General features: G+C 47.5%; 13 protein-coding genes and 1 non-coding gene across 14 annotated transcripts; 7 read left to right on the top strand and 7 right to left on the bottom strand.

Moving 5' to 3' along the window:
• Positions 1–386: 386 nt before the first annotated feature.
• FOXG_14645 (uncharacterized protein) lies at positions 387–1,998 on the top strand (the record flags this gene model as incomplete). The annotated part of the gene is made up of 8 exons (XM_018394701.1): positions 387–485; positions 532–664; positions 710–891; positions 938–977; positions 1,024–1,091; positions 1,136–1,518; positions 1,566–1,633; positions 1,682–1,998. 8 exons carry the CDS (start codon positions 387–389, stop codon positions 1,996–1,998), a joined length of 1,290 nt encoding a protein of 429 aa, XP_018254242.1.
• Positions 1,999–3,820: 1,822 nt separating this feature from the next.
• On the bottom strand, positions 3,821–5,443 carry FOXG_14644 (uncharacterized protein). Its single transcript, XM_018394700.1, has 2 exons — positions 4,681–5,443; positions 3,821–4,632 (listed from the first exon to the last, which is right to left on the bottom strand). The coding sequence occupies exons 1-2, from the start codon at positions 5,254–5,256 to the stop codon at positions 3,898–3,900; spliced, it is 1,311 nt and encodes a 436-aa protein (XP_018254241.1). The 5' UTR covers positions 5,257–5,443; the 3' UTR covers positions 3,821–3,897.
• A 1,534-nt stretch (positions 5,444–6,977) lies between these two features.
• FOXG_14643 (uncharacterized protein) lies at positions 6,978–8,839 on the top strand. Its single transcript, XM_018394699.1, has 9 exons — positions 6,978–7,176; positions 7,225–7,364; positions 7,419–7,460; positions 7,506–7,572; positions 7,620–7,647; positions 7,701–7,713; positions 7,761–7,850; positions 7,916–8,258; positions 8,321–8,839. The coding sequence occupies exons 1-9, from the start codon at positions 7,072–7,074 to the stop codon at positions 8,552–8,554; spliced, it is 1,062 nt and encodes a 353-aa protein (XP_018254240.1). The 5' UTR covers positions 6,978–7,071; the 3' UTR covers positions 8,555–8,839.
• Positions 8,840–9,102: 263 nt separating this feature from the next.
• FOXG_21598 (uncharacterized protein) lies at positions 9,103–10,221 on the bottom strand. The gene has a single exon (XM_018401941.1). The coding sequence runs from the start codon at positions 9,996–9,998 to the stop codon at positions 9,714–9,716; it is 285 nt and encodes a 94-aa protein (XP_018254239.1). The 5' UTR covers positions 9,999–10,221; the 3' UTR covers positions 9,103–9,713.
• A 234-nt stretch (positions 10,222–10,455) lies between these two features.
• FOXG_21597 (uncharacterized protein) lies at positions 10,456–10,705 on the bottom strand (the record flags this gene model as incomplete). The annotated part of the gene is made up of 2 exons (XM_018401940.1): positions 10,456–10,516; positions 10,647–10,705. The coding sequence occupies 2 exons, from the start codon at positions 10,703–10,705 to the stop codon at positions 10,456–10,458; spliced, it is 120 nt and encodes a 39-aa protein (XP_018254238.1).
• Positions 10,706–11,903: 1,198 nt separating this feature from the next.
• FOXG_14642 (uncharacterized protein) lies at positions 11,904–12,701 on the bottom strand (the record flags this gene model as incomplete). Its single annotated transcript, XM_018394698.1, has 1 exon — positions 11,904–12,701. One exon carries the CDS (start codon positions 12,699–12,701, stop codon positions 11,904–11,906), a length of 798 nt encoding a protein of 265 aa, XP_018254237.1.
• A 2,924-nt stretch (positions 12,702–15,625) lies between these two features.
• On the top strand, positions 15,626–15,840 carry FOXG_21596 (uncharacterized protein; the record flags this gene model as incomplete). The annotated part of the gene is made up of 2 exons (XM_018401939.1): positions 15,626–15,662; positions 15,707–15,840. The coding sequence occupies 2 exons, from the start codon at positions 15,626–15,628 to the stop codon at positions 15,838–15,840; spliced, it is 171 nt and encodes a 56-aa protein (XP_018254236.1).
• A 437-nt stretch (positions 15,841–16,277) lies between these two features.
• On the top strand, positions 16,278–16,349 carry FOXG_21595. Its single transcript has one exon. It is a non-coding gene; the product is annotated as a tRNA-Pro (tRNA).
• Positions 16,350–16,527: 178 nt separating this feature from the next.
• Positions 16,528–17,563, bottom strand: FOXG_14641 (uncharacterized protein). The gene is made up of 2 exons (XM_018394697.1): positions 17,311–17,563; positions 16,528–17,262 (listed from the first exon to the last, which is right to left on the bottom strand). The coding sequence occupies exon 2, from the start codon at positions 17,208–17,210 to the stop codon at positions 16,641–16,643; it is 570 nt and encodes a 189-aa protein (XP_018254235.1). The 5' UTR covers positions 17,211–17,262; positions 17,311–17,563; the 3' UTR covers positions 16,528–16,640.
• A 1,679-nt stretch (positions 17,564–19,242) lies between these two features.
• Positions 19,243–20,160, top strand: FOXG_14640 (uncharacterized protein; the record flags this gene model as incomplete). Its single annotated transcript, XM_018394696.1, has 1 exon — positions 19,243–20,160. One exon carries the CDS (start codon positions 19,243–19,245, stop codon positions 20,158–20,160), a length of 918 nt encoding a protein of 305 aa, XP_018254234.1.
• Positions 20,161–20,663: 503 nt separating this feature from the next.
• On the bottom strand, positions 20,664–21,137 carry FOXG_21594 (uncharacterized protein; the record flags this gene model as incomplete). The annotated part of the gene is made up of 1 exon (XM_018401938.1): positions 20,664–21,137. One exon carries the CDS (start codon positions 21,135–21,137, stop codon positions 20,664–20,666), a length of 474 nt encoding a protein of 157 aa, XP_018254233.1.
• FOXG_14639 (uncharacterized protein) lies at positions 20,863–22,107 on the top strand. Its single transcript, XM_018394695.1, has 2 exons — positions 20,863–21,231; positions 21,279–22,107. Exons 1-2 carry the CDS (start codon positions 21,168–21,170, stop codon positions 21,968–21,970), a joined length of 756 nt encoding a protein of 251 aa, XP_018254232.1. The 5' UTR covers positions 20,863–21,167; the 3' UTR covers positions 21,971–22,107.
• Positions 22,108–22,384: 277 nt separating this feature from the next.
• On the bottom strand, positions 22,385–23,042 carry FOXG_21593 (uncharacterized protein; the record flags this gene model as incomplete). Its single annotated transcript, XM_018401937.1, has 2 exons — positions 22,385–22,853; positions 22,909–23,042. The coding sequence occupies 2 exons, from the start codon at positions 23,040–23,042 to the stop codon at positions 22,385–22,387; spliced, it is 603 nt and encodes a 200-aa protein (XP_018254231.1).
• Positions 23,043–23,295: 253 nt separating this feature from the next.
• FOXG_14638 (uncharacterized protein) lies at positions 23,296–24,467 on the top strand. Its single transcript, XM_018394694.1, has one exon. The coding sequence runs from the start codon at positions 23,728–23,730 to the stop codon at positions 24,385–24,387; it is 660 nt and encodes a 219-aa protein (XP_018254230.1). The 5' UTR covers positions 23,296–23,727; the 3' UTR covers positions 24,388–24,467.

The following is a 24,467-nucleotide window of genomic DNA, read 5'->3' as shown; positions in this document are numbered from 1 at the left end:
CTTACTGCCGAAAGGCTTTACCCAAATTAGCAATTCATTCATCGTTACCAGTCCATGCTTGCGCTAATCCGTCGATCCTCCTCTGGGGGTCGAAAGAAAACACCTACCGTCCCAACATGCAATTTCCCAGCTCTACAGTTAGTCTGTTTCTCTTTCCTCTTTCAGGCCTCCTTTCTACATGACTCCGCTTCGTATATACTGGAGACAAGTCTCAATCTCTGTGGGGCCAGCTAAAGATTTGCATCGGCAATCTCTCCAGCCAGGCTAAACTTGCCACGTGAGATTGGTGGGAGATAAACAATTAAATGACTGCTCAATTTCCCTCGTATTCCTCCCCTGTCGATATCACAGCTGTCTCTTCCACCATGCTGCATATCATCTGAAGCATGCATCTGCTGCTGTTGCTGGTGACGTGGGCTTGTCTCGTATGCCAAGTGTTCTGTGATGATGTCTCGGACTTTCTGACAAAGATACCAGACTGCGCTGTATGTTTCTCGCTTATCTGAACCGAAAAATGCTGATTTCTCTTAGGGAAGCTGTCTTGTCGATCTCGTATCAACATCAACCTGTGGCATTGACGTCCAATGTCTTTGCACCGACCCGAAACTCAAGACGCAGGTCGCAAGCTGTGTTCAGAAGAAATGCCTGCCGAGGGACTCATTAGGTGCGTGTGACGAATTGGGTGCTGGTTGAATGCTGACGATTGCAGCGACGCTGAATGTCACCTCAGTTGCTTGTGATTTTCCGGTGCGAGACAAACATGCGCAATTCGACATTTTGGCCATTACGTTGATTACAATCACGGCGATTGTGGTTGGTCTTCGGTTTTGGGAGAAGCTGCGATACGAGAGGAAGTTCAGGCCGGATGATTATCTCGTCGTAGCTGTCTTTGTGAGTCTTTGTCGACGTCAAAAGAGTGCCCTACTAATTACAATAGCTACTTGATCTGGGGAACACTATTATTTGTGTTCATGGCCGTAAGTCATCGTCGCACTTGGTGGAATCAATACTGACTGCGGATAGTTTCGGGTAATGGTCTCGGGAGAGATGCATGGCTTTTCAGCCCAGATACGATCAACAGCTATCTCTGCGTATGCCTCTCATCTCCATTCAAAAGTATTTCTAACAGTTCTAGTACCTCTACATTGGCCAAACCCTCTATGCCTCCGATGTCTTCCTGACAAAGATATGCGTCGCCCTCTTCTACCTCCGAATCTTCCCTGTGGTAACCGTCCAACGTCTTATATGGGGTACGATCGGTGTTGCAGCCCTGGGCATGGTCATCTTCGACATATTGGCTATCACACAATGTCAGCCGATTAGCTTCTACTGGACAGGATGGGACAAGCTGCATGAAGGACATTGCCTTGGCATCAATCCATTAGCTTGGGCTATTGCAGCCGTGAGTATCATCCTGGATGTTTGGATGTTGGCCATTCCTATCTGGCAACTGGTCCGCTTGCAAATGAAGTGGCAAAGGAAGCTTGCTGTAGCAGTCATGTTTACTGTTGGTACTTTGTAAGTTGCTATGCTGCCCTGTCGCTGATAAAAACTAACGGGAGTAGTGTCACCATTGTCAGCATTCTACGACTACGGTACTTGGTTGCTTTTGGGAACTCTCAGAACCCAACCTGTGAGTTCATCAACCTTTGTCTCCGCAATCACATCTGACATACTGCAGGGGACAGTTTCGAGACCTGTTACTGGTCAGTCATTGAGATCAACGTTGGCTTATGGTGTGTCTGTCTTCCTGATCTCCGAATCCTTATCCTCAAGGCGTTCCCAAGACTTGGAAGCTCTATCGACTCAGGTCCCAGAAATCCTCACCAAGGATCATCTGCACCCAGGCAGCAGGGAAGAACTCCGAGTACCTCGCGTCATACCGAGAGTACCATCTTCAAAGGAAAGCCAAGTCAGGCGCAGCAAGAAGCGTCGTCGAGCACGGCTGAGCTGGTTGAGATGACAACATTCATGAATGATAGTAGGAGTGTAGTTTAGATAACAGCAAAAAAGATGTTATTTATCATTTTGTCAAATGATCCGTGGAAGGAAAGTCTTCTCAGCCTGAAAGCATGAAGCATGAGCTTGGACAAGATCTTGATGTTCGCATTATAATTAAACCCGGTTTCCGCTAAGCCTTGTTAATAAGACACACAAACGTGGTCCATCCACAGGAATGGACGCGCGTAGTCAATGACGCATCGCTTCAATCCACTCCGTCACTCCCACTAGTCACTTCTGAGCGCCTTTGCCATTGTCGCATCGCAGGCTCCTCAATACTTTCGCAAGCTGGGTCTAGATTTATCATACAACTCACGATTCGGGGTTTTCGCGCTTCTTGAAGATGCCAAGTGGCAAGGTCGCAAAGGATCTAGCCGCCGATGGCAAACACAAAGCAAGGATACCTTCTTCATGCTCTACTTATTTGTGCAGTGACCTCAATTATTCTATCGGCTGTCACTTTTTTCGTTATGCTTTGTTGCCAGATCATTTCGCAAAACTAAAGGAAGGCCTGATGAACAAGCCCAATAATAATTACGGTAACAACGGTACATTGAGTCTTTGTTAGAAGACTAGTCGCGCAAGTGGATACAATCTAAGAAGACGGAAGCGTTTGTATTGACTGACAGCAGTCCATCTGCACACCATACCACCAACGCCATAAGGTAAGTCCCCTTCTAAAAGATAATCTTATAAACCTTTCCTGGCGCCGGACTTTCCAACATGGATCAACTCCAATCTACCAAGTCCGCCTTGCAACGGGCACTGGCGGAGGTCGAAGCAGCCATTGCGTCTCTCGACTGCACCTGGGGAGAACTAGGGGCTCCAAGAGGGCAGCGAACTTCTAGCTGGTTCAGAGTCTTCCAACGGACTCAGTGACGGCCAACTCCAGCCTCGACCATCCAAGGCATCAGTCCACATTGATCGAGAAGAGGCTCCTGCCGACGAAAGGCTTGAGCCAAGATATCAACAGGACATTTGGGGATGTCCCAAGCCTCCAAGTGATTCTTCCTTTTCAATCGATCTTCTCTGGTGGGCAGCTGCGGCTGGAACATACGGCGATGGGTAAGAATTCCCAATATTCATTCTCCGACATCGCAACGCTTCTGAGTGTCCTTCAGGGGAATCCTGTGAAACTAGTCACTGGGAGCTTATCATGGATGACATTCTCACTATGGAAGAGGGATGTATCGAGTGGCAGCTAGTATACATGTATACTAGGTATGTTGAGAGGCAAATGAGTAGCTTGAATAACGGCGACTTTTATGCCGATCAGAAGTCAATCACTATCCCGCCATGCTAACTATTCAACGATCTCTTGCCTGATTTCAGTAGCGTAACAGAAGCAGGGTATCAAGTGGTGGTCTTTCGACTTATTGAAAGCTGGGAGGACGAAAGACGAACTCATTGCACTGATCAGGGTGCTTGGATGGACAAACACGACCGCCTACTTTCGGATATGCATTGATCGCGTGGGAATACTTGGGAGAGACGTTCATGTAATCGTCCATACTGAGCTCTAGACACGTGAGAGCCAGGATAAAAAAGGGTTAGTTGACTTGGGTTATAGGTAGGTGAATGAGATTATTAATCGATTGCCTTTATAGGTCAACTTTAATTTATATACCTTGCGAGAACTGTTTTTCTTTTTTTTTTTTTTTTTTTTTTTTTTTTTTCTTTGTGGTGATACTCTGGAAAGGATCACGCTCTCGCTTTCTGCTTTCGAAAGACCGAGTTCCAAGTTAGAGAGCTAATTAGAGTCTCGATGTTATTGCCAGAATAATTCATAGCACAAACTCAAAGATTCACTGATTGATGTTCAAAGGCAAAATCGTGAGTCATTCAAAGTATATATCTACAGCTAAAACCGTATATAAAGTACAAGTGCCTCCTTGCTTACTGAATGGCAGCGCGACAAGCAGCCAATTGAGTCTCGCACTGTCCAACACCTCCCGCAAGTTGACCAGAGTTAGCAGCATCTGCACAAGCATTGTGCTGAATATCACAAGATCGGCCGAGAGCAACACTCTCACCATTGAAGGTGTTTCCGTTGACAGAGAAAGGCTTTTCGGCAGCTGAAGAGATGACAGGGGGAGGTGCTCCGCCAAGTGTACCAGTGAAGGTCTGGACGTTCACACCCTGGGCATTGTTGGCGGCACCGGTGGCCTTGGCACTATCTCCAGAGGTGCGGCTGGGAAGGGGAGTCAAGGTCGTCGCGCTGGCGGCGGTCTTTGACTTGGCTTTGCAACCTTTTCCAGCTCCTGCTCCAGCTCCTGCACCTGCACCCGCCGTTTTCTCAGCAGCTTTGCCAGTGTTGGTAGCAGCCGGTGCTTCAGCGGTAGCAGTAGCTGAGGCAGCACCGGTCGCGGATGCAGCACCAGTGGCGGCTCCGTTGACAATAGTAGCAAGATCAGCGACCTCAGTGCCAGAGGCGACAGAGAATGAGGCCAGGTCGACCAGGTCAGTGGCAAAGATGCCGCCTGTTCCGGTGAATGTTGGGGTGACATCAGCTACGGCAGAAGAGATCTCATCCTCTGTCGCATCCATGACAAGAAGACCCTGGGAGAAGATGCAGCCCAGGTCGGGTTCTTCCTGGTCACAGGAGTTGCCCTTTCCGGTGGTATCGCTGGTCTAGACATTGTCAGCATACTCAGTACCCAGTTGCACATATGTACTTACATCTCCTGGTGCGAATGTACCACTCAGTAGAGCCAAGTTGGGGTCAGCACCAATTCCAGCCAGCTGCTTGGCCAGCTCGAGAGTAACAGCCTTGTTGATAGCACCGGCACCAGTAGAGGCAGCATCCTGGTGCTGCGTGAGAGCACCAATCTCGGGATTGACAGCTGCTTCATCGCACAGCTTGCTGGCAACACCAACACCACCGGTGTTGCGCTCAATGGCCTGGAAGAGCAGTGCACCAGCCATCCCACGAAGATCGCCAATCTCCTTGGCGTTGGTAAAAGCTTGATCAGCAGTTTCCTGCTTCAGACAAGCGAGGTTGGTGACGCTTCCTGCACCCTGCTTTGCAGCGGCATCACCCAGAAGACCAAAAACAGGGTCTTGGATCTCCTTGGGGTTGTTGAGTCTGAGCATCTCACCAGTGATGGTCAAGACAAAGTCGTGGGAGTGTTCCTGGGGAACCTGTCGCTTCTTGATGGATCGAGAGACATGTCTGCCTGGGGCTGGGGTGCGAAAGACAGGCGTCGCAGTGGCCAAACCGGCCGAAAGAGTGATGATGGCGGCAGAAAACTTCATCGTGATAGAGAGAGTAATAGGCAATTAGAAATAGCAAATATGGTAATGAATGACTGTTCCTGCAGCCTGGTAAAAGAATGATAAGTAAAAGAGAAGACAAAAAGCTCGCAGAGCTTGGAAACAATAAACAGAGATGAGATTGGATGAAAGCTGGATGAACAAGCACAGACATGAGGGTGTCATCGCGCACTTTATACTTTCTACTCGTTTTAATGGCATCTCGAAAGTCAATCTCTCGCCGTTTTTCCAAACAGTTCCTAATACGAAAATGTTCATGCCATCACCCCTTGGGCGCTTTTAGAAACAGGAAGCTGCTTGATCCGAGAATCCAAACCAGATCTGACCGATGAGACAGTCTAACGGGCCGTATAACCGATGTGGTTTTGGCTGGTAGTAATAATTCGTGGTGATATTCTTGGTGTGTAAGCGAATGGGATGTGAAACGGGGACTGTCAAGATCTGAGACGTGATGTCAAACGATTGAGTTTGGCAATGTATGGCAGGGATGCAGGGGTTTGAGGTGCGTTACAGATGCGCCAACACGTCAGAACCAGCCTGATGGGTCTGGTCAAAAAGTGGAAACACTTTCATCTCTACTCCGAAATTGAGTCTGGAAACGCGTCTTATTTCAAGGCATTAGGGCCAGTACGCGTATGGAGTTGACGTGAAGTGACGCGTGAGAGACTTTCCCTTATCTTATCTTATCCTATCTTATCCTATCTTATCTCGTGCAGCACCGCCGTGTCTATAGATAGTGACCGGTTGGTCACTTCTTTACTTTCTCGATGTTCTGCTGTCAAGGAAAGGAACGCAGTACTTGATACAGAAAAATATATTAAATTATATTAAAAGGGAAGCAAGAATTATGCAATTCGTCTTGTGTTTTACATTCCTTGTTGCCTAATTCTTAACTCACTGCCTCCAGGGTAGGCGGTAGACTCTACACGAACACAACCAGCGATGTGAACAAATCTTCTAATAGGCAAATGACTTCGTAGAGGCTAAGAAAACTTATTGCTTAGAATTTCTTAGAGACCTATTAGTGCATAATTGCAACAGTAACACACATAACGCGTATACTAACCCTTCAGACTTCACTTACATAACTGCACAAACATCCACTCATATCGCCAATCCTATCCCAAAATAGAAAATCTTCAAAGGACTTAGGTCCATTTTATCGCATCGCCTACCGGTTCGCAAACACATGTTTAACGATGAGGAGCACCCGCGTCACCGAATCAGAACTGCATCATGCCAACCCTGTCGAGCCAGACTTTGGCCCTGTCGAAAGACCAGGTACACCATTGTGGCTCACCATATTGTTGAAGAATATGTGATTGCTCGTGAGTGGATGGATCAGTCTTCTAACGAGAGATGACCTATTAGTTGTGATCAAAAAGATCAAGGATAAGGTAAAGTCTGGTGGGTATGAGAGAAGAGAGAAGAGAAAAGGGGGAAGATGGAGTTAAGAGTTTGCAGGGGCTTTTCTTTGCTGAGATGATTGTTGATTATTTTGTAGAATATGTGAATTCTAGCAATACATCCTTAGTAAGACTCTTCTTTTACTGACTTGGATCTTTCATGCAGTGTCCTTTTCATCTTGATGTTCGATCTCTGTCAATGTCAGATCATATTCATCCCTGTCCTATCATGCGACCCCGGCACTTCGACAACACCCGGCAATGATCCGCAATAAATGCAACATCAATCAGCCAAGACGTTCAAGTCTACCCCGCAAGCTGTCAAAAATCGCGCTTCGACAAGAACCAACTAGTTTCCTACGCAAGCCTCATCGCCAAGTCGTACACCATCATGAGCGACAAAGCCTCGTCCCCGAAGAAGTCACCAAAGTCTCCTTCGTCAGGAGCAAGTGAGGTTGTGCTGCATGACGCTGGGCACTGGGCAGCCTTGGCACAGGTACGTTTGAGACTTGTCAAAAGGGGCTGGGACTAACGCGTTGTGTAGGATGAACAGGATGAAGATACTGATTCTTCACTTGGGGTCGATACAGAGTCGTCAACGGCTTCGATGACGTCGAGTATCCTGAACTATAGAACTATCAAAGGACGGACCTATCACTCTGAGAGGGGAAATGCCGAATATTGGTGAGTTATGCAAATATTGCTGCTTACTGCATACAACTAATGCGTGGCGTGCAGGGCATCCAATGATGCTCAGCAGAATGAGGCGATGGATATTATGTAAGAGTTACGGGGCTGGTTCAGATAGACACTGACACGTTTCAGCCACCATTTTCTGGTCCTCACACTAGATGGTAAACTTCACCTGGCACCATTGAAGGACGATATCAAGGTAAGCTCCCGACCCTCGTGCAAGACATCGTATCTGACCTTGTCAAGTCTGTCCTTGATGTGGGCACTGGAACAGGTATGGAACCGCGACTTTGCAACCAAACATATACTCATATGGTTGGTGAATAGGAATCTGGGCAATGTATGTGGACTGCTTCGACGTGGTGATATTCTTACTGAACGTTTCAGTGACTTTGCCGATGAGCATCCCCAAGCCGAAGTGATCGGCACAGACATATCTCCCATCCAACCAAGCTGGGTCCCCCCCAACGTGAAGTTGTAAGTTCTTCAGCGCCACATCGGCTGTACGACAACTTGTTTGGGCCATCAGCTGACAAAAGCAGTGAGATCGAAGACTGTACTCAACCATGGACCTTCTCTCCCGACTCATTCGACTTTGTTTACATGCGATATCTCTATGGTTCCATCAGCGACTGGTCAGCTTTATTCCAAGAGGCCTTCCGATCATGTAAGCCAGGCGGTTGGGTTGAGAGCTTTGAAGCGTCGCCTTGTCTTGAGAGTGATGATGATACTGTCAAGGACGGTAGCGCGATGAGTGAATGGGGCAAGTTCTTTATCGAAGGTGGCAAGAGACTTGGTAGAACTTTTACCATTCTTGATGATGATTTACAGAAGCAGGGAATGGAAGATGCAGGGTTCACGGATATCCAGACTCGGGATTTCAAGGTAGGCACCATTAACCGTCCGACTCTACTACATGCAGAAGTTCTGGCTAACTGGAATTGCAGCTTCCTATCGGTAGCTGGCCCAAAGATCCCAAGATGCAAGAAATCGGAAACTTTGCGTTTGCTGCCATGGATCAAGATCTGGAGGGCTTTGTTTTGTACATGGCGAGCGTCGTGTTAGGATGGTCGCAGGATGAAGTCACAGTCTATTGCTCGCAGCTTCGAAGGGAATTGAGGTCGGGCAAGTATCATCCTTACTGTCGACTGAGACTTGTATATGGAAGGAAGCCGGAGTAAGCGCACTTGTACATGTACTGCATTGGGTTGGAAGCGTCTGTTAGTATATTAGAAGTGGCTTCTGATGCTTGGGTGTCTGAGCACGGTTACGAGATAAGTTGTAGGTGAAGTTTAACTGGTGTTCCAAGTCATGTATTGCTCGTCGCACCAGCTGTCAATACCATCTCGCACTTATAACTTCATCTCAGTCGCCGATGGTCTGCAACGTGGCAGATGGCAGAGAATCTCATCCAATCAAGATACGGCCAGAACAAGCCAATCAGTTTGACATCGTGGCCCCACTACCCTTTAGCGCGTCTCATCACTCAACGCGCTGGAAAAAGTGACGTCACTCAAGCGCGTCCGATTTCATAGCATCCGTTATTATTTTCATTCTCTCGCCATGGCGGTCTCATCCTCAAAATGCATACGCGATCTTCTCTACGTGAGTGACATGGCCCCGACTGGCTTCCACCTGAAATACACGCTGGCCTTGCATCCGCCCGACACGGTCGTTTGCTTCCTTCACGAGATCACCGACATCCTGCTCGAGCAGCTTGTCCCCTTGCAGTCAGTCTAGCAACCTGGCGGTGTTTTGTGTGTCACTGTTGAGCAGGTCTTTGAGCTCAAAATGAAGAACCATCTGGTCTCTGTTGGGCCTCCTCAGCTTCATCTGACGGTTGCTCTCGCGAGGGCGGTGTTGATATGATTGAGAGCTCAACCTCCATAAGCTGTATCTGCATCCCGAGAGTGGTCAGGATCCCCGGTCTGCTCGGCCTTCCTGTTTAACGACACCGAAGTCTCTGACTTGCCTGCCACCTCAATCGAGGTTGATCGCGGCGCGAGCCCGATATCTTCACCCTCACCATCAACAGTTTCTGCCAGCTGGCTGAGATAGCCGATACCGACGACGAAATGACAAACACCAACACAAGCTCTAATCGCAATACCGTTTCCCCGATGCGATCGATCGATAAACACGTCCCTACCCGAGATCCGCTGTCAAAGCTCACGTGGAACGGGCTAGAAGTGGCTCCGCGACGACGTCGACAAGCATTTACAACAGAGTGAAGCCGCGCATTTCGCCGCCACTACTGCTCTCGTCCAACGACAATACAGAAGGAAACATCCAATGCAGCAATGAGCCAGCGAGTCGTATATCAACAGTCTTCGCGATAAGCTAGACGCGGATTACATGCAGACGGATGCAGGTGGCCCAGCGAAATGGTGACGCAGCATCCTCACCGATCACGCCGAGAAAGAGCGCTACACTCACCTCGACAAAGTCACCAAGCATTGATAGAACGCCCTCATTCAGGACATCGACCTCACCAGTGACATCGCGACCGCTTGCGATTTTGATCAGGTTACATCTGAGCTGGTGGAAACTGCAAAGGCACGCTTCATTTTGATTGGATGTATATGGGAGGCCAAGATACAGCGCGACGAGGCTCTCAGGGTACATGTGAGGTATGATGATCTTGAACGCAAGATGGGAGATCTGCAGGATGAGATGGCAACTGCTTGTGATGAGTCAAATGCCAAAAATCAGGCCTTTGATGAGTGGAAGAGTGTCGCCAGCAATGAAGACTGGGAGGGCATTGTGGCTGACGAGTTGCTGATTGATGTGAGAATAGTGGATAGCAACATGTGAGATTTAACTTGAGAATAATGTCGCCACATTAGCGGCTGAGGTTAACTGTAATAAATCTAAGCCTCACTGACAGAAATGCTTGATAGGATTTGGCTTTGTATCTCACACTTCAGGTTTTGTTTATGCAAAACTTATTAATATCTCGGTGAAACAGATCAGGGCAACGCATCAAATACAACATTTTATCGTTCTTACACTTTCAAGGAGTATGAGCATCTGCTTGCATATACAAGACATCTAACATTTACCTTTAACCTGTATATATAGCTCACATCTCTCCCCAGTTCCTCTTCCATTTCTTCCCTCCTTTCATAACAACTATTACCGCCCTAAGCACAAGTCATTTTTCACAGTCAGCTGTCGCTTCCATCAACCCCAGCATTCTCGCGGCTTACATTACACACACATAATTTCTCTATATGATAGGACCCATCCTTCCCCTACCCTACCATGACATACAACAACTCGATTCCTGCCCACGGATATATCGCGCCAATGGCGCCCAGCTTTACTCTCATTATCATTATAGCTAAAGGAGTCGCTGCAGCATGCGACCTAGCGTTGTTAGCGTTGCTCTACGCAATGATGATATCTGCCTACATTGTATTAATAACTATCATCATCGCTTTGATCTTAGGCGTAACAAGCCGCGTGTCACGATGGTATGGAAATATATTACCCTTTTTGGGCGGGGTCATACTCTTCCAAGTCTTTGGAAGGGCATTCTGTACCACCTCCAACAACAATTGGTCCGCCATTCTTACACCTCTCAAAAACAAGACAAAAGGAGAGCTGAGGAGGCTTTTTGACGAACAAGAGGACCTCAAGGACCAAATACGCGAACAACTCACTCTCCACTTGGACCAGTCTGCCGAAATCGCAGAATGGGCTGAGGTACCACGAGCGATCGTTCGCGACAGAATCAATCGCCGCAAGACGTTTCTGGAGATACAGAAAAGAGCGACGAAAGTCAGGGTGCGAAGGCAACTTTACTCTCGAGTTGTAGAATACTTCGACACGCTCGAGGAAAGAAAAAGAGGCCAGCGGATTTCGTGGAGGGATTTATATCTCGCTGCTTGGATTCATACTTATTGCTTGAACCTCTGGATCTTCGACATGGCGTTCACTTCCATCTGGGCTGTTATGAGCTTATTTGAATTAGTTCTTGTTTTTGCGACTGAGCCTTGGGGTGTAGAGCTCAAACTGCTCATAACACATTAGTCTCCCCAGACTTGACGGTCTGGAGGCGCATTGAGACGACCTTTCTCATTGACACGAGAGATATCAGACCAAAACACCATGACAATCGAGATCGGGGATTTGTTCATGTAGTGGTTATAATCACGCAATACTCTGGGGATATGCTCCGTCCCAGGGCATTTTTTGGGGAAGGCTGGGAAGTGAATACCTTTCGTCAGTTTCGGGGGTAATGCTTGCAGGTCACTTGTAAGATTTTAATTTGGTTTCTCCATTGTACAAAGTACATCGCAAAGACTCATACAATCTCCACTCTAGAAATTCATATATTCATTCTCATTCTCATAAATCAGTCCATCAGTCAATACTATACCGCTGGGTTGACGGGTAACACAAAGGCGTACAAGGACCTGCCCACTTGAGCATTCCTTGATCCGATATGAATTGTAACAGGAAAACAATTCTCACAAATAAAAATACAACATACTTACTCCAGCAAGTCGTATGTAAAGAAACTACTCACTTGAGCAGGTGGATGATGTTGGGAATCACCTTTGGGTCACCTCGGTTAATAGGATGACCCTGCCGATCCATCCAGACACAATCCTCAGAACCACAAACCTTCCAAGCCAAGACTCGACCGGCAAGTCTTTTCTCGGGCCCAGAAAAGTCAGGGTCTATTGTCTGTATGAGAACTGAAACTGGCTTCATATCAGTAGATTGATCAAAGACGACTTCGCCTTGCTTGATCTTCTTTACAAAGTCGCTATCAGGCATGAACAGTACCACGACAGCGCCTGTGTAAAAATTATCAGGGCCATAGTTGACATTGCAGCGCCAGCCCAGTCGCCCTGACGAGGAGACTGGTCTATCATGGATGAGCGTGCGCGTAAGGAGGCAGGACTTGCTATTCCACTCATCGTCAATGACGCCTTCTCTCATCATCTCATAGATGCAAATAGCCTCTCTGGCGAAGTCCATGTTTATTGCCGAATACGGGTGCGGATTTACTGTTTCACTTGCGTCCTCAAAGGTCTCCTGCTGCGGAGTGTCAATGAGAACATCAGATGTTGCGGGCTCAGGAATCGCAGATCGTCCGCCAGTCGCAGCTGATTCCTCGGACCCACCTTCACTAGCTGTATAAAAGGAATCAATTGAAGTCTCATACCCGTCGGTACTAGACTTTGAGGGTGAATGAATTGATGTATTGGGGTCGCTCTGGTCGCAAGACTCATTGCCATCTGTCCACTGCAGAATCCGTTGACTAACCTGCTCATTTCCGACTTCCCGGAGGTGGGATTTAGTAAGCTTTTCCATTTTGAAAGAAGACGCTGAACTTGGTGATGATGTCGTGGATTCTATTGGTGGTCGTCACTGACACTGATGTCCTATGGCGGTCTTTATTATAGGATGCACTACTTGTACTTATAATCACTGTTACATACACTAAAACCATGTACGCTTGGCTAAAATGTTCCGCGCACTTTCCTTACCCACCTATCTTGGCACTGCTCGCTTCGCGATGGAAATCATGTTGTCGCAGTGAACAATATAAAGTCCCTGACGATCATAGCGATGCATAGATAGACCATCGAGTGAACAGTGCTGGGATCCGTGCTTAGGCGTATGAACCGGATGCATGGAAGTCTGTAGAAGTTCTACGGATGGACAATCGTTCGGGTACGGCGCTGTTCGGGCAGGCTGACCGCGAATGGTGGGTGAACAATGGTTGAGCCAGGCTGACACGCCTCATGGACTGGGACTGATTTGGCAACAGCGGCAAGTGGTTCTATGAGTCGGCGGATCCCTGTATGCAAGGTAAAATATTCTGTCGTATGTGTGAACTCTCTGATATAGAGATATAGCCGAATGGATTTGCAATTACAAGGAGTTTATACTGGACGGTAACAGTAAAGCAAACAATATGTTCTGAGCAATAGGCCCTCACATGATTCGTATAACGTCCTTGCTACATCTTCATTTCTACTCATGCGTCCCAAGCCTCTGAAAAAGCCCAGCTCCTTCCATCACTTATTAAATTTGCGCCATATCCATCCAACTACTACTTCGCCGCACAGTCATCAAATACCATGGTTGTCAATTCAACCTCAATAACACACCAAATGAATCCAAATCCCAAAAATTAGCATCGGCTGCGTGTACTGAGGCCAACCTGACCGATGCGCCAAACGATAGAGAGACGGGAAGTTCACGTCTGTGACAGAAGGGCAATGAACGAGCGGTTTGACATAGCGAGACCCGCCGAGCACATCTTTGGGTACTGCCAAAACTAGTTCCGTTGCACGACGATACTAGCGAAGCGATTATGTATAGCCAGCGATAAACAAAGCCCTCGTCATCGTGGCGTCACATCATCCAGGAAGATAACCGCTGAAACAGTAGACAGATGAAGAGAAGTTGGGATTCAAGTCCAAGCTTGAGTCCATAGGAAAGAGAAGTGTGTAGTCCCTCACACTATGAAGCTTATGGGGCCGGCTGTCATTTATGCTTTATCGCTGAGTGAAGTCGGACATCACTCGGATGAGTTTCATCAGTCTGTCAATGGTATCAGAACAGCACGAATGTCCCTTGAAGTCAATGGTTACTCACCCACGCAAGCAGTTCCACAGATCCCACAGCAGCGACCTGGAATGACCCAGACTTCCTGTCCAGCCGCGGCGCAAGTCGGGCACCGAACGCCAGGCATCTTACTGTCGACGATAACTGTTGAAGGCATCTTTCGAAAAGAGAGATAGATTATCAAGCAAGTTGTGCAGTGTATTGGAGATATAGATGGAGATGACGATCAATCAGGACTGAGGCACGGTTTTATCATCTGGTTGCTGTGCCCCTTATTTATGTTTCATATCTCAATACCCTGAGTAACACCCGAAACAGCGCTCCGTCCGGTTCCTCCCTTCTGATGGCTTGAGACATATCGATCACATGTCATCCGAATGTCTCAGACTCTAGATCGGTATTTGCAGATGCGATAAAAAAGCCACATATGCGCCTGGATACGGAGTGGCCGTCTTACAAAAAGCAACATCTTCAGCTCAGCTTTCATCTATCCCTTACATTAGCCAGGCTGTGCTTTGATGGGGGCATACCTCAAATCCCTTGCATCGGCAATTGCCTATCTGCGGCCCGGTCGATTCCGTCATCCAGTCCCGGTCTGTTAATCTCCGATGCCCAGCCTCATCGCTGTAAGATCTTGTGTAACCATGGGGTGGGGGTGATCAGTGTTATGACGCGTGCTCAAATTCCAGTAGGTGCATTCCATGAATCAAACGAGGATAATTTGAGTATAAACTTAATTATCCGTCATACTTGCATTTAGTTCTAAAGTGCACGTCACTTGAATCACTTGTTCTCTGCTACAGCCCTGCATGGAGCCAGCTGAAAGTATGTTTTTGTCTCTCTCATGTTGTACGACGCGAATTGGCTGAGCCATTGGATTTGTGGCTGTCCTGATGCCCAGTGACAATATTTGCTTTGGCCCTGATACGGATACTAAATGTGGCCATCCCTTAATGGTGACTTGCTCGCTCTTGGGTCCGCTTGGCATATCAGCCACGACTCAAGATTCCAAGACACTCCTCCATAGTTTTGCCTACTGTTGGGTACACGCGTACCATTTGGTAGGGGCAACGTTGAGTAAAGAGTAGTCTAGCTTTGGCATATTCGATCAGTTTAGTCTTGGGAGGGGCGAAATGAAAAGCAAGTGAGAGAAACATAGACTGAACACTATCAATCTCCAGGTCTTTGTTTATCCATGTAGAAAGAAAAGGCAGTGCTGTCCGACATGTCTTTGCTATCTAGGTACTGCAGCCCAGAGACCAATAGGCGTCAATTTTCTTTCATTTTGCTAATGGAGTTTGTCGATGTATTACGATTCGACGTTACTGTTGATACTTGGGCTAAGCCTAAAGTTCTTCTTTATCATTCCCAGGTGTCATATTGGAGAACTGACCTTTTGTGGAATTAAGCCAAGACTTGGTCTAAAGACGGTAAATTAGAACAGGGAATACGTTCTATATGCCTCACCTCGAAGAACAACAAATCTCAGACAAAGAGGTCTTGAACGCTACTCAGATCCCGACATATTAAAGTCGCCGTAACAGGTATATATTTCTCAAACTTGCGCAGTAGTTGTCTTCTTCTTAATCCATTTTGCTGCAAGTTCACTGACTACTACACCACAGCATTCTCACAATCAGAAGCCATCAATATCATTCAGCATGTCTCGCCAGGGATCATCCTATTTCGATATTGTGCGTTAGTGACTAACATCCAACCATACATCAATTCCAACTCAAAAGGAGCGACTGTTGGTGAATCTCTGACTGACGTCAGCATCAACAAGGCCACAGATGAGATTGACGCAGAGAGCGGCTGCGAGAACGACACTCCTGTTATTGAGAAAAAGCTTATAGTCCCTGCAAGGCGAATATAAACACTTGAGGACCAACGTATTACCCAGCAGAACAAGATGAACAAGCTCGAGAGCCGATTTGACAGAACTACTGTTCTTTATACCTCACTGTTCTTCATCAAAATCGCCATCTCTGGAGTCATGCTTCCCAAGTTTAGAAACAAGTAGTGAGCAAGCTGGGTGATATTGAGGTCATTCCCAAATACCAGAGGCGGATTGACTGAAGATCTATGCATTATTGATGGTGTCTTGGATATTTTTAGAGACTCTAGGCAATACAAAAAACAGAATATTCACATTGGGCGACAAAAAAACAAACGATCTGCAGTCGCCTGACAGTGAGATGATAGCTGCTCAAGATCGGATTGCCGAAATCTTAAGGAAATTGCTGGAGTTGGATGCTCTGTTTGAATATAAAACTGCCTTGGCAAGAGTTTTGATATCTGATTACTAAAATCGGCTTCTTGGTCTAGAGGTATGATTCTCGCTTTGGGTGCGAGAGGTCCCGGGTTCAATCCCCGGAGGAGCCCTTCTTTTTGCTTTTTCTTGCATTAGGCACAAGTTCTTAACAAAGTGAAATCTGGTCAGCGAGAGCTTGGGAGCAAGCCACGTTGTTCTTGACGTGCTAAGAATCAGTATGATAACCTGATCAATTGACACAAGTCCTGGAAAATAGTAACAGCTGTTTGGTCACTAAGTTAATCAGCACGCCGTAGGAATGACTGTATTTTTTGCCATAGAATTAAATGCTGTAATGACTCTGAAAATGTCCGACGCTAATGAGATCCAACTTGGGTATCTGTAAAGTGATGCAACCTCCATTATCCCTTCACGTTTCCAATTCTTTTGCGACACCAAAAGTCAATGTAATATTCCCCCCTTCCTCTCACTGTCCGATCATCAGCTCCGCGTCTTTCACTTGGGATTGTCAACCCAGCTTGCATAGGGTACTGCGCGTCGCATCTCGCGCAGAGCTTTGGAATTTCGAGATTCTCCTGGGATCCGACGAGCGACTTTTCGTCGTGCTGGCGCCGACGCTCTAGTGTACTGCGGTTCAGGAGAAGAACCAAAAAGGGAAGGGAAGCTGCTGAACGATGGCTTGGGGGGCTGATTGACTGGTTGTTGACGTGCCCAATGGTCAAAGGGGATTGGTGGCTGCGTGGAGGGGTGGTACCCCCGGCAAGTTGGTTATCGTTGTCACTAGCCTGATCGATACGACGGCTTTGCAAACCCTTCTTGACCATGATGAAGTGGTCTATCTCTTTGAGGTGCGCGATGAGAGGTTTGTCAAGTTCATGGTCCTCGTCAAGGTGCTCAATGATACCTCCATGAATGGCCAAAGCCATCTCCCACAAGTAGTCCAAACGTTCTGCGTTTGTGGATTCCACCATCGTGAGTGGGGTCTGAAGCTGTAATGTTTTATGCAAATGTGGTATTGGCGGGCTAGATCGTTAGTCATAGTTGTGCTCGGCTGGGGTCTGCACTACTTACACTAGGGCAATAGTCAAGGCAGCGGGAAATGAAGGAGGGAGACGGCAAGTTCAGTAGTACGAGCTCAGCAATGTCGCTTGAGCAATAGTGAGAAGGAAGTTTATTCCTGAATTCTTCAAGAAACAGAAACGTCACCGTTTAAGTATATGGTCCTGAAGCATCGCTGCAGTCCCTGCTCTGCGCCTCCAAAACATCACAACAAGGAAAAGACATCGCTTCTGCAACGGAACCCGGTATTTAGACACAACCGATGAAGAAGTGCGTATTGAATGAAGCACTAGTTGCTCGAAGACCCTTGCCTTTCGCGTCCACTTCGTACGTGCGGTCAAACTTGTCTTTGTTACGGAGGTCGGGATGTCCGTCGACTTCAGGTTCTGTCGGTGAGATTGACTCACTTTCCTGTTTATTCTCTCAGCTCTTTATGGTTATATATGCTAAAGATATGACAGGGTAGGTTACAGAGCTCAGATATGTGTGAAGACTGGCTGTGGCGGCCTGGGCGTAGGGGTTGACATGGTCTCCTTTTATAGAATATGATATGTTATAGGTGATGAGGACAGCCTGGCATGTAGCTCTGTCGCGGCAACCTGAGGCATCAGGTAAAGCTGAAGTAGCATGGAAGCCCCTTTTCCGTTGGCAAGTCTTCTGCTAGCCTCCAATATTGCTAATAAAGAACAGTGTTGGAGATTGATGTAACAAGGAAGTCTTACTTAGCAGGGCATATACTATGAGTTATAATATAATTACATCTACTATGTTTTATAGTAGAGCGGAACATCTAAGGGTAACGTTTCATAGTTGTGTTGAGGCTATTAAAAAGACTTCGGATTTCACGCAAAGGCAAGTTGCCGATAGCTTCACATTATTGTCTTATTGCTCGTAGATGCAGGGTAAGACATTTGGTTGAACAGGCAAGAGATGCACGTGATAGATAAGAGCTGATAAACGCTGGAATCGTTAGTGCATTCGGTGACGGAATAACCTCAAACCAAGCCTGTGGGGAAACTTAATTAAACCAATTCTGGACGACAGCTGGCCAAAGCCAATAAGCATTTGCATCCCAATCCTCCACACCTACCACCTATAACAAGGCAACTGTTTGGCAGAATGTATAGCAGCTACATCTCATCAAAGGACCTCAATTAAACCTGCAGGTTTCTGAGAATAATATAATATGAGAAACTAGCCCGATGTTGTGAGTAGCACGAATACAGGGACATCAGCCCTCACCTCAGCTTTGCTGTAGACTTAGAAAAAAATATGAATAGTGATCCATATCAGTTGGCTTGGGGTTCAAGTAGCCACTGATCTGGCGTACTGTTTGCTTATTGGTGACAATAATTAAGAGTCTCCGCCATTGCAGCTTATGACAGGCGTACCGACATACTAATATGCAAGACATGCAACCTTCAGAACGAGATCTAGGCCTCGGTACAGGGTTTATTAAAGCTCCATCATGTCATAACCCACATCATGCTCGTTGAATTGGATGTGCAATGCTAAGCATGCAGCTCTTGTGGTTGTCCCACGACCGGCTCCCCGCATGCTTGATCATGACTGCCAAAGTTTTCATATGTGACTGGGCCGGATAAACCCATGATCTGATCATATCGGTACCATATTGATCTAGGCCAAAATTGTTACCCCTGAAAGCAAGGCGGCGGCTAATCACGTTGATGCGTGCTGCAATTGATCTCCAACGCCAGGTCGCACGATAATGGTAAAGGGTATTCATCCGAATTGATCAATAACATCGCTTATATCTCCATCATGTCCTGTTTAATGAGTAATTTGGTACTGCTAGGTTCTTTCCTCATTACTCGCAAAAACAGCTATATTGGTTTTAAAAACCCTTGCATTTATTTATATCGTTGCAGTGAAATACATCCTTGGACAGTTATATGCAGATTTCGCCTGTACTTCCACTTCCAAATGACTTCAATTATTGACTGGGGCATTAATACTCAAGATGAGCCTGATTATGGCCTCTCTTGGGGAGACATGCCTGAAGGTCTACACCCATGGGATTGGGACATTTCATCCAACACTCTCTACAACATATGCGCAATGCCTGGGACATTGATACCGCCTTCGTCCTCCGAGCACTGCGAGAGCGATGCTATTACGGGCAGCATGCTGAATGATGAGGGACTGTACTCTGCACCGTTATCAGGATCTCTGTCCAGCACGCACAGCGTCGAAGAATATTTTCAACCTGAAAGTCGAATACAGCAAGCATGCCTGTATGAAGAGGCAACCTTGGGCATTCTGCAAGACCACCGCGGAAGCTTAAGCACTGCCACCGATTCGATCCCAAACTCGACTCCACCTGAGGTCAGCGCTAGCATCAAGACCCGCACGACCCCGGTTACAAAGGCTGAGGGGAGGAAAAGAAACAGACGAAAGCCCAGTGACAAAAAGAACGCAAGAAGGACGAAGACTGAAATCAACAGGGAAGAGAAAAAACGGTACATGAAGGTTTTGGAGAGGAACCGAAGAGCTGCGGCGAATTGTCGTGCGCGAAAGCAAGAGCAACAAGACAAGTTGAACGCCGAGCTGGAGAAGCTTCAGGACCGGCACAAAGAGCTATTTGCTTCCTGCAACGAGCTGAGGGAAACAGCTTACCAACTAAAGCTCCAGCTGCTGAGGCACGGCGACTGCGGATGTGCCCTCATTCAGCGATTCATCGCAAATGAAGCAGTCAATTCCGTCGAAACTCTGATTTCGAAACAATCTCCCTCCAGCAGCCCCAACTGCACCACTGCGAGCACCACTGCCAGTGCCAGTAGCCCGAGACGAGGACTGGGCGGAAATAACGGATGGGATAGACCACCTGGCATGTTCCCTTGAAACTGGAGTCTTGTGGCTGTTTTAGTGGTAGATGCTGGTGATGAGTCTCTTATCACGTAATGGTCTGGGTTAGGAAAAGAATGATTGAATTTGTTTGTACTGTGGGCATTAATGCTGCATTTTAGTTACGCCAACAAGGATGGAACAACTCGTTTTATCGTCATAGGGTAATTAGCCAAACTTTGAATACAGCGACGTGGCCAATAATTGGTGTTGGATGCTGAGACTAGTTCAACAGCCGTCAGCAACCGCACGCTAAGTTAGTCGATAACAGATAAGTGATGTAACTGTCGAGCTCTGTAAAAACATTGGGTAACCGCTGCCTGAAATGATGGATGTCGAACCATGCCAGTCATATTGGTTAGCTTCTTCAAGACCGAGATCGAGATCACCAATACCCTGATGGTGATGAAACGCATAAATCGCAAACGCAGACAGCTTTGTATACTGATATCAGGTGATGTGACTTGCCTGCATCTCACCACTATTTGCCATTATCGTAATCAACGCCATGCCCCGTAAGTCTTTAGCTTTGTTGGGCAAGCGGATGCAACTGCTGCGAGGTCTCGACCCTCGGCTAGAGCCCAGCCACGAGGAGAGTCGAGACCGCCAGCGCACGGAGGTAAGGTAGGTCGGAAAATATTGGGGAATAACACAAATGGATGTGCCATATCGCAAGATTTGCGTATCACATACCAACGCCACCAGCTCCGGGCCGTTTTATATAATTCTTTGTGCCAGAGGGCATTGAGCTTGTTCCTCCCCTTCAAGACATCGCCATCATTGGATGCACAGATTATTATGAGCACCGCTGCTATTATTCCAGACTTTAACGGTTTCGAATGGGACGGACCGTCATTTTCCTCCAAGGTAAGTAGCGGTCGGTATTCGACAGATGCAGGAAGACATGAACCCTTGTCGCATTTAGGTAATCTCCAATCATTGCACAGTCTCACCTGTCCGTGTGGCCAAGACATTGGTGCTCTCACAACACCTTGCCACCCCTCATGGCAATCCAGGCTGACACCTCACACTCGACATTTGATAGTATCCTCAGTCAATTCGAGCAGGGTAAGATGCCCATGGCCTTATCGAATGCAGAGAATGACCCTCTACAGACCCTGTGTTCCTCGATCCCTTGTACCAGACACCTGGTTATTATCTTCGGCCAATGTCACCCATCCCCAACATACTCCTCACCCAAATACCAAACCCCTCTTCAAGTGAGCTGCACAAGACAGGAAAAGCCTCTTCTTGTATCACCAATAGCTGTATTGGGAAAGATGACCTACCTGCACAGGGCGGAGAGGTGCCGCAGTCGAAGCATTCCAACAAGAACCTCGATTCATCCTGGGCTGATATGAACCAGGCAAAAGCCCTACCGCCAGCACTTACTGCGGGGCTTTTGGAGCGACGCGACTCGACAATGAGCAATGAAGAGAGCCTCGTGGGCTTGGAAAAGACTCCCACTCAAGTGAAGATGCGCTCGGCATCACGCAGGCCAAAAAAGGTCGGCAAGAAACCCGCACTCCCTGCGCATGTCGTTCAAGCTAGGCAGTGCCATAACGATGTTGAGAAGCAGTATCGCACCCGCTTGAAGCAGAAATTCGAGCGACTATTGGCGGTGCTCCAAGCTTCAAAGGTGAAGGACGAGTCCGGCGGCGAAGGAGATTCGGAGGCACCGGACTGTGGTTACAGTCGAGGGGAGGTGTTGGATTTCGCAAGGCAGCGCATCCTCGCCCTCGAGGAGGAGAACAGACGTCTGTCTGATCAGGTACAGCATCTGGACAGACGCTTTACGATCGTATAATGACACAAGAGAAGCTGGATGTCGGCAACGACAACATGTACATAGGTAGTGCTATAAGATGTTTTTGGATGTGAGTGTGGCTAACCACTCACTTAAGATATGTTTTTGCTTTGCGTGAGACACTCTGAGGTCCGTGCCCTCCACTTGCAGCAACTGACGGAACAACTGCTCCGTGGCGTAAAGGTTGTCCGGTTGCTACATATCTTTGATGCTCGGTAACAAGGCTAGCATTATCCGCCGGGCTCAAACTGGAGCCCATGGAGAGGGCAAGCCTCCATATGCTAATCTTGAGACTAAAGGATACTAAATTCGACTGAAATCGGCAAATTATGATTGAGCTCCCCAGTACATCCGGCAGATAGTAAACGCCTTGTAACTGGTCAATAGAACACAGGATTGGTTCTAGTAGGATATCTAAACATTATCTATCCGCCCATTATATACGTGGACCTGCTGTGGCCTTTCCAGTTTACAAGCGCTGGCAACAAAGTTATGAATACATACAGGGCACGTATCATGTTCCGCAAGGTACCACGCTGCGATACAATCAGAGTGAAAGATATGCTCACAATCCAATTGGCGAAGCATGTCCGTGTCCTTGACCTCACCCAAACAGATTGCACTAGACCCAGAGCGGGCGATTAGTGAGTGGCGCCGAATGGTGACGTGTCCAGAGACATACCATGTCATGTTGAAGGCTGGTACAGCCCACGAGGCGTGAGCATGGCTCATGATGTTCGACCTCATGTCTTTGCTGGTTTTTGGAGGAGCAAGGGAGTCGAGGTGCGGCAGGTCCCGACGCTGTGAAGAGCTTGATGACACTGTGGTAGGCGATGTTGCTCCAGAGGAAAACGAAGACCTTGGCCTCGCCCACCTATAGACTCTTTGAAACTATTAATCTCTGAGGCTCTTGGCAGTCAACAGGCGGCAAGACATACTTGGGTAACCCTACCAAGAACATCATTGTCAAAGCCATAATTGGGAGCAGGATGGCAGACAACCACGCCAGCATCCCATCGCTTGGGGCTGAGTTCTCAGGGTTGCCTACGTCGGTGGTGATAGGGCTAGACATGACTGCTACAGCATGAGGTAGGAAGATGTTCCCACGCCGGGGGGAATGGCAGGGATGCTGTGTTTGATATGACCTTTGACCTTTGAACTTTGAATTATTCAATAAAGACGCGATCTAGACCTGCTGAGGCTAAGGGTCCTGATATGATATGATATGGCTGGCGTGACAAGTTATTAGTGTTTGTGGCGTCAGCATCATACCACGAAAGCGGCGCAATATGGCACGATAGACACCCCTCCTTCAACCTATCACAGATCGTGGAAATTCCTCCAACGGCATCTTATACTCTCAATTTGCTGAATCTCTCGCTCAAACAAGTGACCGCACACCAATCTGTTCTTGTGGCTGGCATATGACAGCTATACATATGATGAGAATAAGCAGCCTTTACATCGAAAACAAATCATGTGAAGATGTTTTGTTGACAAATCACAAGACGCTGAATGGTTGCAGTGGTTCTACAGCGTGACGACTCCACGGCATAACGAATGAGAAATAGTTGAGGCAATGTCCACCATCTGGTTACTATCATGATGTGCTTTCCTTGAAGTCGAGATGCAGATCGACCAGTTGAGTATATTTCTATAAGGTCCCTACCATTACTAGCAGCGCCTTGGATTCAATAAACAATCTATTCATTCAGCAATTACTTAGTAATCTGTCCAGTGAATTATCATCTATATGAATGTTCTTCATCATGCAGAACAGTTCTGAACTTCTCTACCACATCATCTTGACCGTCATCGACTTTCACCTCGAACCATCGGGATCCCAACGAGCTATCTACATTCTTGGCACACGCGCGACGATCGAAGCCGCCAAAGACTCGGCCTTCAAGGTCCTCCATACGCTGAGATATAAGCCTGATGACTTTGTCGAATACGCCGTCCATTCACGCCATGTCGGAACCTGGGATCACGGCGACGGCGTTCTCATCTACGCCAAAGCTCCCGCAGGCCAGGTATTCCTTGTCTCTATCCAGGTAACGCCTAACACCGAACTGCTCCAAGCCGATCGGGACGGTGCCATTCTGCTACCCCATGGAGTACCTTCGCTTCACTACGTGACGCAGACCGTCATCGACTACAACAAAGACCGGACCGGCTGCGTGCAGCAGATGCAGATAGAGGGGACGTTTGTTCACCGTGCTGATGCGAGAAAAGCAGCACAGAAGCTGCTTGACCCTCTTGACTATGTAGAGTATGACACGCCGGACAAGATGAAGGGGGAGTGGCCATATGGGGAGGACATCCTTATTCACGCAGTCGCGGAGACTGGAGAGAATACCACTATTGAGATCAAGACTGTTGTTGATACGCATCACAAGCATGGAAAAGATATTTAAAGGGGATTCATTAGTGAAGAGTTGTTGCGTAGCGGATTAGTAAGGCAGAATGCTTCTTTGCCTAGGTATTATGAACTTTG

The sequence above is a fragment of the Fusarium oxysporum genome, chromosome 12 (genome assembly GCF_000149955.1).
Source record: "Fusarium oxysporum f. sp. lycopersici 4287 chromosome 12, whole genome shotgun sequence".
Classification (NCBI taxonomy): Eukaryota; Fungi; Ascomycota; class Sordariomycetes; order Hypocreales; family Nectriaceae; genus Fusarium; species Fusarium oxysporum.
Note: the sequence above shows the minus strand (reverse complement) of the source record. Positions and strands in the feature narration are given on the sequence as shown.